A 14313-nucleotide genomic window follows, 5' to 3' on the forward strand; every position below is an offset into this window, starting at 1 on the left:
TTGTATTTGTAAATTGCTTTGGGTAGAATTGTCATTTTCAGAATGTTGAGTCTGCCTACCCATGAGCATGCTTTGTTTTTCCATTTATGTAGATCCCTTTGGGTTTCATGCAGTAGTGTTTTGTAGCCAAAAACATTTTTATATTTAAAATATATGATGCCTGTACATAAGCCCTGGTGGTGCACTGGTTAACAGCTTGGCTGCTAACCAAAAGGTTGGCAGTTTGAATCCACCAGCCACTCCTTGAAAACTCTATGGGGCAGTTCTATGCTGTCCTGTAGGACGCTATGAGTCAGAATTCATTTCACGGCAACAGGTTTGGCACATAAATATTGTTATGCTCAAAAGCAACAAAATATTGAACAGAATTGATACATATTTTTCTCATGACCACTCATCTCATAGATGAAAATGAATATAATCTTTTGTGCTCAGCAAATGAATGCTAAAAGGCTGCACCATGCTGTGGTTTGAATGATGCTGGGCAATCTGTCTGGTAACTCTGCTGCAGTCTCCTTTACTGTCATTGTTACATTTTTTGGTGAGTAATTTTTGACCCATAGTAGCTAAAAGAAGTAACAGTGCTGGACTTGCTAAGTCCCAAGGAAATGTGTTCTGTACGTTTTTATGGACTACAGAAGAGTTTCTAAGAAAATATTAGCGAAAACAAAAAGATATCCACAATTAATTGTGAATTCAATAACGTCCTTTGATGTTATAAAGGAGAATGGAAATAATACCATTTCCTAGGAAGACTGAAAAATAATTTTAAGAAGGGGTTAGGTTGAAGACATGTCATGACTTCAGAGGATGCGACGAGCACAAGAAGGGGTACTACTAATATGTGCAATGGTTTAAGACCCCATCTCCTCAGGACTGGGCGACAGTATGTGCTCACCACTGGCTCTGCTGTTTTCAGAACTGCAATCCTCCACTTGAAATTGAGTAAGCATGTAACTGAAGAAATACTAAACATGAAAAACTATCCTTCACTTAAACCAAAACTCAGGAACCTGTTCTTATATGAATCCATCTCCAGGTGAAGTCTACAGCGGGTCCCTCTCAGCTCTCACTGTTTTTAGTCCTTGGATGTGTTCACCTTACATGAAAACAATGTGGACAACTGATTTCTTGGCTTATTCTTCTGTTGTTGTTGTTAGGTACTGTTGAGTTGTACTCCACATACAAAAGAATGAAACACTGCCTGGTCCTGTGCCAGCCTCACAATCGTTGCTATGTTTGAGCCCACAGATGCAGCCACTATGTCAATCCATATCGTTGAGGGTCTTCCTCTTTTTCACTGACCATCTACTTTACCAAGCATGATGTCCTTCTCCAAGGACTGGTCCCTCCTGATAATATGTCCAAAGTACATGAGATGAAGTCTTGCCATTGTTGTTTCTACAGAGCATTCTGGCTGTACTTCTTCCAAGACAGATGTGGCTCACTGTTCTGGCAGTCCATGGTATATTCAATATTCTTCGTTAACACCACAATTCAAAAGCATCAATCTTCTACTCATCAATTTCTTTCTAGGATATGCTAAATACAGCCCTAAGCTGGAAGTTTTAGTCATTCAATCCTCATTTATCAGTTACTGGGAAAAGTTCTGTTTTCTTTCTGAAATCTACATCTACCACTAAGAAAAACCAAAAACGAAATCCATTGCTGTTGAGTGGATTCTGACTTATGGCCACTCCATGTGTTTCAGAGTAGAACTGTGATCTATAGGGTTTTCAATGGCTGTAATCTTACAGAAGTAGGTTGCCAGGCCTTTCTTCCATGGTGCTGCTAAGTAGATTCAAACTGTCAACATTTTAGCTAGTAGCAAGAGCAAACTCTGCACCATTCAGGGACCTACCACTAATAAACAGGTTTCAAATACTGAGAGCAGAGTTTATCATTACTTAACTTTTTAAAGCACTTGCTACCAATACCTATGTTACGTTTAATGGTTGAATATCAAATGTTTTCTTGCCAACTGTTAAATGTGAAAGACTAGGACACTGGAACTGATGATGACTTTCATGGCAGAAAGGTAAATATACTGTGTACTTTTAAAAACAAACACCAATTATAAATGGAATTCCTTTTTCCAACTGTCATGAAGGAGAGATAACAGAGCCAAAAACTTCCTATTCATCTCTCTACTGTCATGGTAATTTACTTTAAAGTCCACAGAAAAATCTCAGAAAATAAAGAATAAATTTACCTTATTTTCTTCTAGAAATTTCAATTTGATAGAAACATCACTGCGCATTTTATCATATTTTTCCTTATGTGCTTGGAACAGTTGCTGTGACTGCTCAATCTTTGGCAGAGTGTTTGCATCACGTGGTCCAAGATTCAGTTCTTCTAAATCAGTTCGATATGCATCATATTCAATCCTGCAAAGACGAGAACAAGTGGCAAACACTACAAAAACAGAGTGAATTATGTTTAGGAGATGGATGGAAAGATGTAATAGTCGCTTATTACATAGTAATATAATAATTCTCACATATATACTTCATGCTTTTGAAATCATGTATTTTTTTAAATAAAAAAAATTAATATAAGCAAGAGGGGAAAATCTCCTTCTTAATCTCTTAACTATTGAAAGAACAGTATTAACTGACAAGTAAAAATTCCAAAATTTAAAAACCAGTTTTAAAAAACAGATCTCAAGACCTAATGCCAACAAGACCAAGAATCGAGATCAATTCCCAGTGCAGACTGGTTAATTTTGGTGAGGCGAAGTAAGATGTATATAGTATACTTTAGAATGGCATACTTAAGGTACCTGGTAAAAAGAAATTACACTGAGAGTCAACGGTCCTTAAAGGACTGCCCAATAGAAATATGATGTGAACCACATATGTAATTTAAAATTTTCTACTAGCCACATAAAAATAAAAAAAAATTTCATTTATTTAAGATTTCATTTTATCCAATATATCCAAAATATTATCATTGCAACATGTAATCAATGTAAAAAAAATTGTTAATAAGCTATTATTTTACATTCTTTTTTTGTATCAAATTTTTGAAACCCAATGTGCATTTTACACTTGCAGCGCATATCAATTCAGACTAGCCACATGTCAAAGGGCTCAAAAGAATTATGTGGCTACCGGCTACTTACTGGACAGCACAGCTCTAAATAGATTTCTGTAACATTAGTATTTAAATGTGACAATAGCATATACCACAGAGCACTTATTAAGCCATCTCCCGCTAATATTCTCCCACCACTAACTGAAATATTTCCTCCACCACCACTACTCTATGCTCCCACAGCACCTCATACACACCTCTATCACAGCATCAGTGTGAGTACAGTACTACTTTGCTTATTAAAAAGTGACTTATCCAGTAGCCCCAACTATTCCGTACTCAGCTAAGAAGAAGCAAAAAGATTCTAATTTTAATATCAGTATTACAAAGCTTTTAAGAGGGAGAAGTACCTAATTAGGTTCTGAAAAGGCATCTAAGAACAGAATTAAAACATTAGAATTATATTTTGAAGGATGGTAGAAATTTACTATGTGGATGGGGCAGGGAAGTTGGTAGAACATCCCAGACAGAACAGTATAGAGTAAGGCACAGATTTGTAAGAGATCCTGACATATTTGGGAAGTAATTCAGTACCGCTAGAACATGAGAATGGAAGGAATTAAGCCGAACAGGTAGGCAGGGCCTAGATTAAGCTTTACAGAACATGCTAAAGAGATCAGATTTAATCCAGTAGGACAGGTGATGGGAGGCAATTAAAGAACTCTGATTTAGAAAGTGACATGATTCTATCGGTTCAGGTTAGAAAGACGACTAATGGTAGTGGAAGGAATGGAGGATGGACTGGGGTAGAAGTTGAAATAAGAAGCAAGGAAATCAGTTAGAAGACCACGGGCAAGAAATGATCTATGAGTTAGGGCAATGGGAGTGGAGCTAAGAAGGAGACAGCTAAAAAGATTTAAGAGGCAAGAATGACTCAGTAATAATAAATTAGTTAAATCTATGGATTCTTAGCCAAATTGAATGCCCATCCTGTCATTCACTGGCTCTAACACGGCAAGTTAGTTATTTCTTCTCTCTTGCTTCAGTTTTTCACCTGTAAATGGGAATAATAATATAATCTCTGAGGTGTGGCCAAGATGGTTTAGTAGTTAGATGCTTCCTGTGGTCCCTCTTACAAAAAAGACCCAAAAAAACTAGTGAATTGATTATATATGACAATCAAGGAGCCCTGAACAACAAAGGCAAAGTTGAGGAATTGGACTGAGCAGCAGGGGGAGGGAGACACGGTTCAGAAGCAGCGAGGAATTACCAAACTTGACCTGGCTAGCAATGGCACGCTGCAGGTAAGATTGGCTGGTGCGCACAGTGAGGCAAGCAGTGGCGCTCGGGACGCGTTTTCCACAGTAGGAGAGACTGAGCGTCAGAGTCTGCTCAAGCTTTAAGAACCAGCGAGAAATGGCACTCAATCAGTGAAAGATAAGTACATGTGTCTAACTCACCGCGTGGATCAAAACAACACCCCCTTTGGGAAGAACCTCTCTCCCATTTACCTGCCCCCTCCCTGCTCTGCACCAGTTCCAGGTCCTGGTCCGGCTTCAGTGACTGCCGTGCCCCCTGCGCTGGGAGTAGGACCTGTTGCGCGCCCTGAGCCATTCTCCCGGCTTTGGAGAGGGAACAAATGAACAAACAGGAAAAAATAATCTGCCAGCTCCCCTAAGCCAAGAACTCAGGAAAGGCACAGCCACTTTGCCTAAGCACAGGAACAAGGGGTCCATGGACTCTGAATGCCTTTCATCCCTACATAGACCTGTGTGGGCCCATTTCAACAGCGTAGGCCTTCATTAGCACAGTACAACAGGGTATATACCTGAAGCCTATTTTCAACAATATCAGCTATAAGGGAGTCAGGCAGATCTGTGACATGTGACACTGCCCTGCTCATTAAGCAGGGTCCTAAGCTACCCATATCAGGCACCTGATGACTGGTGGCTCCACCCACATCACTAAGCCACCTGTGACATGGGTCTAGGAATAAGTGGTACCTCCTAGTCCTTACAGCCAACAGCATCAAGTGCCCATAGTCTGGCTGCAAAACCCACCACCAATGCGCTCTAGGAACAGGGATGCGCTTTCCTTCCAGACACTTGGGGGCAACCATCAGCCCCCTGCCTTGCTCAGTGCATGATGACCTACAACAGCCAGATACCGGTGCCTACTCCAATCACCCCTGCCCATCTAGGGCAGTAGGTGAGAGCCTGCACCACACACCTGGTGACTGACTAGCCGGACACCTGAGCTGAAACCATACAAGAAAAGTAAATGGACTCCTCGGCTCACATACCTAGTAACAGCTGTAACCACCTGGTGACAGGACGTGAGAGCTTCAAAGACACCAATAATCAAACTAGTTCACACAACCAACCTATTTGGACATATCAAAATGAAACAAGAAGCTAAGATACAGTAAGCTAACATAAAATAAATATAACTTATCAATGGCTTGGAGACAACAGTCAATATCAAGTCACATAAAGAGGCAGACAATGATGGCTTCGGCAAGTCCCCAAAACAAACAATCACGAAACCTTCCAGAGGAAGATAACTTCTTGGAATTACCAGAGGTAGAATTCAAAAGATTAACATACAGAGCTCTTCAAGAGATTAGGAAGGAGGTCAGGCAAAATGTAGAACAAGCCAAGGAACACACAGATAAAGCAATAGAGAACTTAAGAAGGTTATACAAGACCATAGCAACAAATTTAACAGGCTGCAAAAATTCATAGAGAGACAGCAAACAGAAATACAAAAGAATGACAATAAAATTTCAGAATTAGGCAACTCAACAGGAAGTCATAGGAGTAGAAATGAGGCAATGGAAGTCAGAATTTGTGAGACTGAAGATAAAGCACTTGACACAAACTTATTTGAGGAAAAATCAGACAAAAGAATTTAAAAAAATGAACACACCCTAAGAATTATGTGGGACTCTATCAAGAGGAATAATCTACGAGTGATGGATGCATCAGAACGCAGGGGATAACAGAAAATACAGAGAGAATTGTTGAAGATTTGTTGGCAGAAAACTTCCTTGATATCGTGAAAGATGAGAAGATATCTATTCAAGATGCTCATCGAACTTCACACAAGGTAGATCCCAAAAGAAAGTCACCAAGACATATTATAATCAAACTTGCCAAAACCAAATATAAAGAGAGAATTTTAAAAGTGGCTAGGGATAAATGAAAAATCACCTAGATATCAACCCAGATAGGGAAGCCACAAAAATTAATCAAAGCTAAAACACTGAAAATAGGCAAACAGATGTCAATATGTAAAAGATGACAACATTAAATCAAAAAAGAGGGACTAAATAATGTAGTCACAGAACTTTCATATGGAGAAGAAGTCAAGGTGATATAAAGAAATAAGAGATTGGTTTAAACTTAGAAAAATAGAGGTAAATATTATGGTAACTACAAAGGAAACTAACAATCCTACACATCAAAATAAAAAACAAGAGAAATATATAGACTCAGCAAATACAAAATCAACAACAATGAAAAAGTTGAAAAGAAAACACATAAAGAAAAATGATTCAGCACAGAAAATTAAGTGGAACAAAGAAACTGTCAATAACACACAAAAAAAGACATCAAAATGACAGCACTAAACTCATACCGATCAATAATTATGCTGAATATAAATGGACTAAATGCACCAATAAACAAAGAGTGACAAAATGTATTAAAAAAACACAATTAGTCTATATCCTGCCTACAAGAGACACACCTTAGACTTAAAGATACAAACAAACTAAAACTCAAAGAATGGAAAAAAATATATCAAGCAAACAACAATCAAAAAAGAACAGGAGTGGCAATATTAATCTCTGACAAAACAGACTTTAAAGCAAAATCCACCACAAAGGAGAAGGAAGGACACTACATAATGATTAAAGGGTCAATACAACAGGAGAACAAAACCATAATAAATATATACGCACCCAACGAAAGGGTTCCAAAATACATAAAACAAACTCTAACAGCATTAAAAAGAAAGAAAGACGGCGCCATAATAAAAGTAGGAGACTTCAACACACCACTTTCGGTGAAGGACAGCACGTCAAAAATGAAGCTCTATAGAGATACGGAAGATCTAAATGCCACAATCAACCAACTTATCTCATAGACATATACCAAACACTCCAACCAACAGCAGCCAAGTATACTTTCTTTTCCAATGCACATGGAACATTGTCCAGAATAGACCACATATTAGGCCATAAAGCAAGCCTTAACAGAATCCAAAGCATTAAAATATTACAAAGCATCTTTTCTGACCACAAAGCCATAAAAGTCGAAATCAGTAACAGAAAAAGCAGGGAAAAAAATCAAATACATAGAAACTGAACAACACCTTACTCAAAAACTACGGGGCTACAGAAAAAACTAAGGATGGAATAAAGAAATTCACAGAATCAAAACAGCATGAAAATACATCCTACCAGAATCTTTGGGACACAGCAAAAGCAGTGCTCAGAGGTCAATTTATAGCAATAAATGCACACATCCAAAAAGCAGAAAGGGCCAGAATCAAAACATTAACCTTACAACTCAAACAAATAGAAAGAGAGCAGCAAAAGAAGCCCTCGGGCACCAGAAGAAAGCAAATAATAAAAATTAGAGCAGAATTAAATGAAATAGAGAATAGAAAAACAATTGAAAGAGTTAACAAGTCCAAAAGCTGGTTCTTTGAAAAGATCAACAAAATCGATAAATCACTGGCCAAACTGACAAAAGAAAAACAGGAGAGGAAGCAAATAACCCAAATAAGAAGTGAGATGGGCAATATCACAACAGACCCAACTGAAATTAAAAGAATCATAACGGAATGCTATGAAAAACTGTACTCCAACAAATTTCAAAGCCTAGAGGAAATGGACAAATTTCTAGAAACACACTACCTACCTAAACTAACACAGAGTAGAACAACTAAATAAATCTATAACAAAAGAAGAGACTGAAAAGGTAATTAAAACATTCCCAACAAAAAAAAAGCTCTGGCCCTGACGGCTTCACTGAAGAATTCTACCAAACTTTCAGAGAAGAGTTAACATCACTACTACTAAAGGTATTTCTGAGCACAGAAAAGGATGGAATACTCTTAAACTCATTCTATGAAGCCAGCATAACCCTGCTGCCAAAACCAGGGAAAGATACCACAAAAAAGAAAATTACAGACCAATATCTCTCATGAACATAGATGCAAAAATCCTCGACAAAATTCTAGCCAATAGAATTGAACAACATATCAAAAAAATAATTCACCATGACCAACTAGGATTCATACTAGGTATGCAGGGATGGTTCAACATTAGAAAAACAATCAATGTAACCCATCACATAAATAAAAGATAAGAACTACATGATCTTATCAATTGATACAGAAAAGGCATTGGATGAAGTCTAACACCCATTCATGATAAAAACTCTCAGCAAAATAGGAACAGAAGGGAAATGTCTCTACATAATAAACAGTCTTCATACAAAGCAACAGCCAACATCATCCTAAATGGAGAGACTTTGAAAGCATTCCCGTTGAGAACGGGAACCAGACAAGGATGCCTTTTATCACCACTCTTATTCAACATTGTGCAGGAGGTCCTGGCCAGAGCAATTACGCTAGAAAAAGAAAGAAAGGGCATCCAAATTGATACAGAAGAAGTCAAAGTATCTCTATTTGCAGATGATATGATCTTATACACAGAAAACCCCAAAGAATCCACAAGAAAACTAGTGGAACTAATAGAAGATTTCAGCAAAGTATCAGGATACAAGATAAACATACAAAAATCAGTTGAATTCCTGTATACCAACAAAGAGAACTTCAAACAGGAAATCACCAAATCAATACCATTTACAATAGCCCCCAAGAAGATAAAATACTTAGGAATAAATTTAACCAGAGGTAAAAGACCTATACAAAGAAAACTACAAGATACTACTGCAAGAAACCAAAAGAGACCTGCATAAGTGGAAAAACATACCTTGCTCACGGACAGGAAGACTCAACATTGTGAAATTGTCTACTCTACCCAAAGTGATCTGCAGATACAATCCAATCCCAATCCAAATTCTAATGACATGGAGAAACAAATCACCCACTTCATTTGGAAAGGGAAGAGGCCCTGGATAAGTAAAGCATTCCTGAAGAAGAAGAACAAAGTGGGAGGCCTCACACTACATGATTTTAGAACCTATTATACCACCATGATAGTCAAAACAGTCTGTACTGGTACAACGAAAGATAATCTAGACCAACGGAACAGAATTGGGAATCCAGATGTAAATTTATCCACCTATCAGCTACGAGCAGCTCATATTTAACAAAGGCCGAAAGTTCGCTGAATGGGGAAAAGATAGCCTCTTTAATAAATAGTCCTAGCATAACTGGATATCCATCTGTAAAAAACTGAAACAAGACTCATACCTCACACCATGCACAAAAACTAACTCAAAATGGTTTAAAGACCTAAATATAAAATCAAAAACAATAAAGATGATGGAAGAAAAAATAGGGACAATGCTAGGAGCCCTAATACATGGCATAAACAGAATACAAACCATTACTAACTATGCACAAACACCAGGAGAGAAACTAGGTAACTGTGCGCTCCTAAAAATGAGACACTCATGTTCATCAAAAGACTTCACCAAAAGATTACAAAGATAACCTACAGACTGGGAAAATATTTTTGGCTATGACATATTTGATCAGGGTCTAATCTCTAAAATCTACAAGATACTGTAAAACCTCAACAACAAAAAGACAAATCACTCAATTAAAAAATGGGCAAAGGATATGAACAGGCATTTCGCCAAAGACATTCAGGCAGCTAACAGATACATGAGGAAATGCTCACGATCATTAGCCATTAGAGAAATGCAAATCAAAACTACAATGAGATACCATCTCACCCCAATAAGGCTAGTATTAATCCAAAAAGTACAAAATAATAAATGTTGGAGAGGTTGTGGAGCAACTGGAACACTTATGCACTGCTGGCGGGAATGTAAAATGGTACAACCACTTTGGAAATTGATTTGGCACTTCTTTAAAAAGCTAGAAATAGAAGTATTATACGATCCAGCAATCCTGCTCCTTGGAACGTATCCTAGAGAAATAAAAGCAGTAACACGAATAGATATATGCACACCGGTGTTCACTGCAGCACTGTTCACAATAGCAAAAAGATGGGAACAACCTAGGTGCCCATCCATGGACAAATGGATAAACAAATTATAGTATATTCACACACTGGAATACTACACAATGATAAAGCATAATGATGAATCCGGGAAACATCTCACAACATGGATGAATGAATCTGGAAGGTATTATGCTGAGTTCAATTAGTCGCGAAAGGTTAAATATCGTATGAGATCACTATTATAAGAACTCAAGAAAAGGTTTAAACACAGAAGAAAACATTCTTTGATGGTTATGAGGGTGGAGAGGGAGGGAGAGGGGTATTCACTAACTAGATAGTAGACAAGAATTATCTTAGGTGAAGGGGAAGGACAACACATACTACAGGGGAAGTCAGCACAACTGGACTAAACCAAAAGCTAAGAAGTTCCCTGAATACAACCAAACACTTCGAGGGACAAAGTAGCAGGGGTGGGGTTTGGGGGACCATGGTTTCAAGGGACATCTAGGTCAACTGGCATAACAAAGTTCATTAAGAAAATGTTCTGCATCCCACTTTGGTGAGTGGCATCTGGGGTCTTAAAAGCTTGTGAGCAGCCATCTAAGATACATTAATTGGTCCCAATCCACCTGGTGCAAAGGAGAATGAAGAACACCAAAGACACAATATTAGCCCAAGAGGCAGAAAGGGCCACATAAACCAGAGACTCCATCAGCCTGAGACCAGAAGAACTACATGGTGCCCAGCTACCACCAATGACCACCGTGATAGGGAACACAACAGAAAGTTCCAGATGGAGCAGGAGAAATGTGGGGTGCAGAACTCAAATTCTAGTAAAACGACGAGACTCAGTGGTCTGACTGAGACTGGAGGAACACCAGAAGACACGGCCCCCAGACTGTCTGTTAGCCCAGAACTGAAACCATTCCCGAAGCCAACTTTTCAGACAAAGGTTAGACTGGACAATAAGATATAAAATTATACTGGTGAAGTGTGTGCCTCTTAGTTCAAGTAGATACATGAGACTACATGGGAAGCTCTGGTCTAGAGGCAAGATGAGAAGGCAGAAAGGGACAGGAGCTGATTGAATGAACGGACATGGGAAATCTGGGGTGGAAAGGAGTGTGCTGACGTATTAGAGGGAGAGCAACTGGAGTCACATAACAATGTGTGTATAAATTTTTGTATGAGAAACTAACTTGAACTGTAAACTTTCACTTAAAACACAATAAAAAAAATAATCTCCACAAAAACCTGATATACGTAAATCACTTAGGCTGCCTCGTAGTAACTAATATCTTGAGAGTGCTTGTTATTATGATTAAATTCAAAGAGGGGCAAGCCAGAAGCAAATATGCTAAAACGGTAAGAAATAAAAGAGAAAAGGTGGAACTACAATAGTAATATGTGATTTAGTATAAAGACAAAAATAGCCTGACAACCTTCAACAGCAACTTTAATATAGTAAGTTATAATACTGACCTTATTTCCCTTAATTTTTACATTCAGAGTTTGTAAATAGTATTAAAATAAAACTTTTCATAAGAGCTTCTCTAACAGTGCTCATTAATACAAGGAAGAAAAGTGCACTAAGTTTTCAAAATGTAACTCTTTATTTCAAGGTTGCCAGTCTGAACTGAGTCCTATCAACAGAGTTAATCGTAGTGGGTTACTTTATGGCTTCTGTAAAACTTGTAGAGAACAGGTGTCCACATCTGAAAAGTCTTGACCACAACTGACTCCCTTGTTGGAGCTGCTATAGGAAAGTGTTGAAAGGACCGTTGTAAGATTTTCTATACATGAAGCACCAGAGGGCTAGGAAATACTTGTACAATGCATAATAGGGAGCATTAAAAGGCCACCCAGGCACTTGCTTAAATTACCACTTTTTGTGCTGACCAAATAGATGACCCTTGATCTAAAAGTCAGTAAATTCTAGTTTTGACAGAGAAGAAAATTCAGCTACTGAGAAACTTTTAATCTGGGATTCTTTTAGAATATTATCTCTCAGCAGGCAGTGTTTCAGTCTTGGAGTTATTAGATACAGTGTTAGAACTAGTCAATTCCTCAGCTAGTTCATAAAAAGGATAGAAAAGTCAAAACTCAAGCTAAGCTTAATGAATAAAATCATAAATTGCAATTTGAATAGAAAATGAAAAATTATGGACTGAGATTATGTTTGTTGGTGTTTAAAGTACACACAGAGGATGTCTATTGGCTTCCTTTAAATAAATAGCTCTCAAGTACAGATACTTTGATTTATAGTTTAGCTACAAAATGTCAAACAAATCTACATATTGTGTAAAACTGAGTTCTTTATACTTTAAAACAGATTTCTTATTACAAAATGTGAAGGTCATTTTACATAACTCCATGTGAAAATTTTAGGTTAAGGTCAAGCTTAAGGTCCATTGATCAAGAGTAGAATGCAGCAAGTCAAAGGTTATTCTCTTGGCTTTGAAACTGACCACAAGTGAGAAATTACTTAACCTATAGAGTCTCGTTTTTCTTCTCTAAATTAAATAAAAATGTTTTATGTATGAACAGTAACTTTTCTGATAAATCTGATTTTATTATTATTATTTTTGTAAAAGTATGCATGAAATAAAGGCTGAAGAGAAGGCTATTACATGCTGAGTGACTAACAGTTCAGAATAGGCGAACAATTTCAAAGCAGAGACACGGAAACTAAATTCACATAGTTCTTAATTAGGAAGTGGCAGCGGATGCTTTTGGAACAGAACAATTTTCACCTTCAAAACCCAGAAATATTAAAACAATCTGAAGGACCAGAAAATAAGAGTGCTTAAAATTATTAAAGAGATAAAAAGAAGAGTATCCATGATGAACACATTTGGACATAATGCATAAGGAACAGATGATTTGGAAAAGAACCAAATACAACTAGTAGAAATGAAAAATACGCATAACGAATCCTTTAAAGAATATAGACAATGTCCGTGAGAGGATTTAGAGACTGAAAAACCAATTACTGGGAATGTTATTAAAGGGATTTATCCAAGAGTATAGATTCCTCCTGGTTTCTTTTCTTTTCCCATCTCCTGATTTTAATATCGTGTTAATAAATAATTCAAATGAAGTAAAAAACCAAGTTCAAAACCTAAATAAGCTACAAAGGCCCATCCTCCACTTTCCTTCACCGGATGACCACAGCTGTTTGTCTTGATCTTCATTTCCAGGTATGAAGAATCAATAAGAATCTGCTACATTAATAGTAAGCTGAAAATCACACACAGCATGGGACGGAAGCATCTCTCCTTGGGAAAACAATCATAAATGAACTTTTTCAAGTGATTTGGGCTTTTAGGAAATATATGCTTAAGAATAAGCATTCAGTTACAAAAAGAACAGGTGAGTTTAGAGTTTTAATAGGTATTTCTCACATCATTAAACTAAGGAGAGGCCAAAAAGTAAACTCATGTTTCTTAAACGTAAAGTTTACAATGTTTCTTAAATGTAAAGTTTACATCTATCTTCAACTATGTTTCTTAAACGTAAAGTTTACATCTATCTTCAACTATGCTATAAAAAGCTTAACAGAAAATAAGTGTTTCAAATGTTCAGAGGAAAAAAACTCAAAGGGTTTTCATGCTGAAATAAAAGTGGCATGGCATAGGGGGAAAAAATTGGACCTGGATTCAAAAGTTGAAAAATGCTATCACAGCACTGCTACTTTTTAGACATCTGTAAGTATCTATTAATATGTACTTTGTTTACTTACCAGGATGATTATGACATAGGGAAATCATATATATATGAAACACAACATATAAAAACACTGCATTATGAATAGCTATCAAAATATAAGGCAAATATTTTATCTATGTAACAGGCAAAACTTGAAAAGGTTTGAAGGTGGTTATACTCTGGAGAAATGGAAGATGAGGGAGTTGAGCACACATAAACAAAACCATGGAGACAGAAGGGGGCTTGGTATATTTAAGAGAAATTAAAACTATAGGTCTGGCTCCTGTGGAGCGATTACATTGGGAAACAGTGGTAAGAAGGGTGAAAAGCCAGGCTTAGACCAGATTATGGAGGGCCATCTAGTAGCTACCTGGTAGAACACAGGGACTTCTCCTCTA

The 14313-nt window shown here is 37.3% G+C and overlaps 1 protein-coding gene across 17 annotated transcripts in view; it reads right to left on the reverse strand.

Annotated features, from left to right (window-relative positions):
* ARFIP1 (ADP ribosylation factor interacting protein 1) overlaps positions 1 to 14313 on the reverse strand; it is a 196797-nt gene that overhangs the window by 52936 nt on the left and 129548 nt on the right. For 15 of the 17 annotated variants that reach the window (XM_004378818.3, XM_004378817.3, XM_023733524.1 and 12 more), the window contains one exon: positions 2213 to 2387. The exons of 1 other annotated variant lie outside the window; for it this stretch is intronic. In XM_004378818.3, coding sequence (XP_004378875.1) covers positions 2213 to 2387 — 175 coding nt within the window. Of the gene's footprint in view, positions 1 to 1733; positions 2388 to 14313 lie in introns of those variants that run through there. One more of the 17 variants, XM_023733525.1, reaches the window with a different exon arrangement.

The sequence above is a fragment of the Trichechus manatus genome, unplaced genomic scaffold (genome assembly GCF_000243295.1).
Source record: "Trichechus manatus latirostris isolate Lorelei unplaced genomic scaffold, TriManLat1.0 scaffold00059, whole genome shotgun sequence".
NCBI classification, from domain to species: domain Eukaryota; kingdom Metazoa; phylum Chordata; class Mammalia; order Sirenia; family Trichechidae; genus Trichechus; species Trichechus manatus.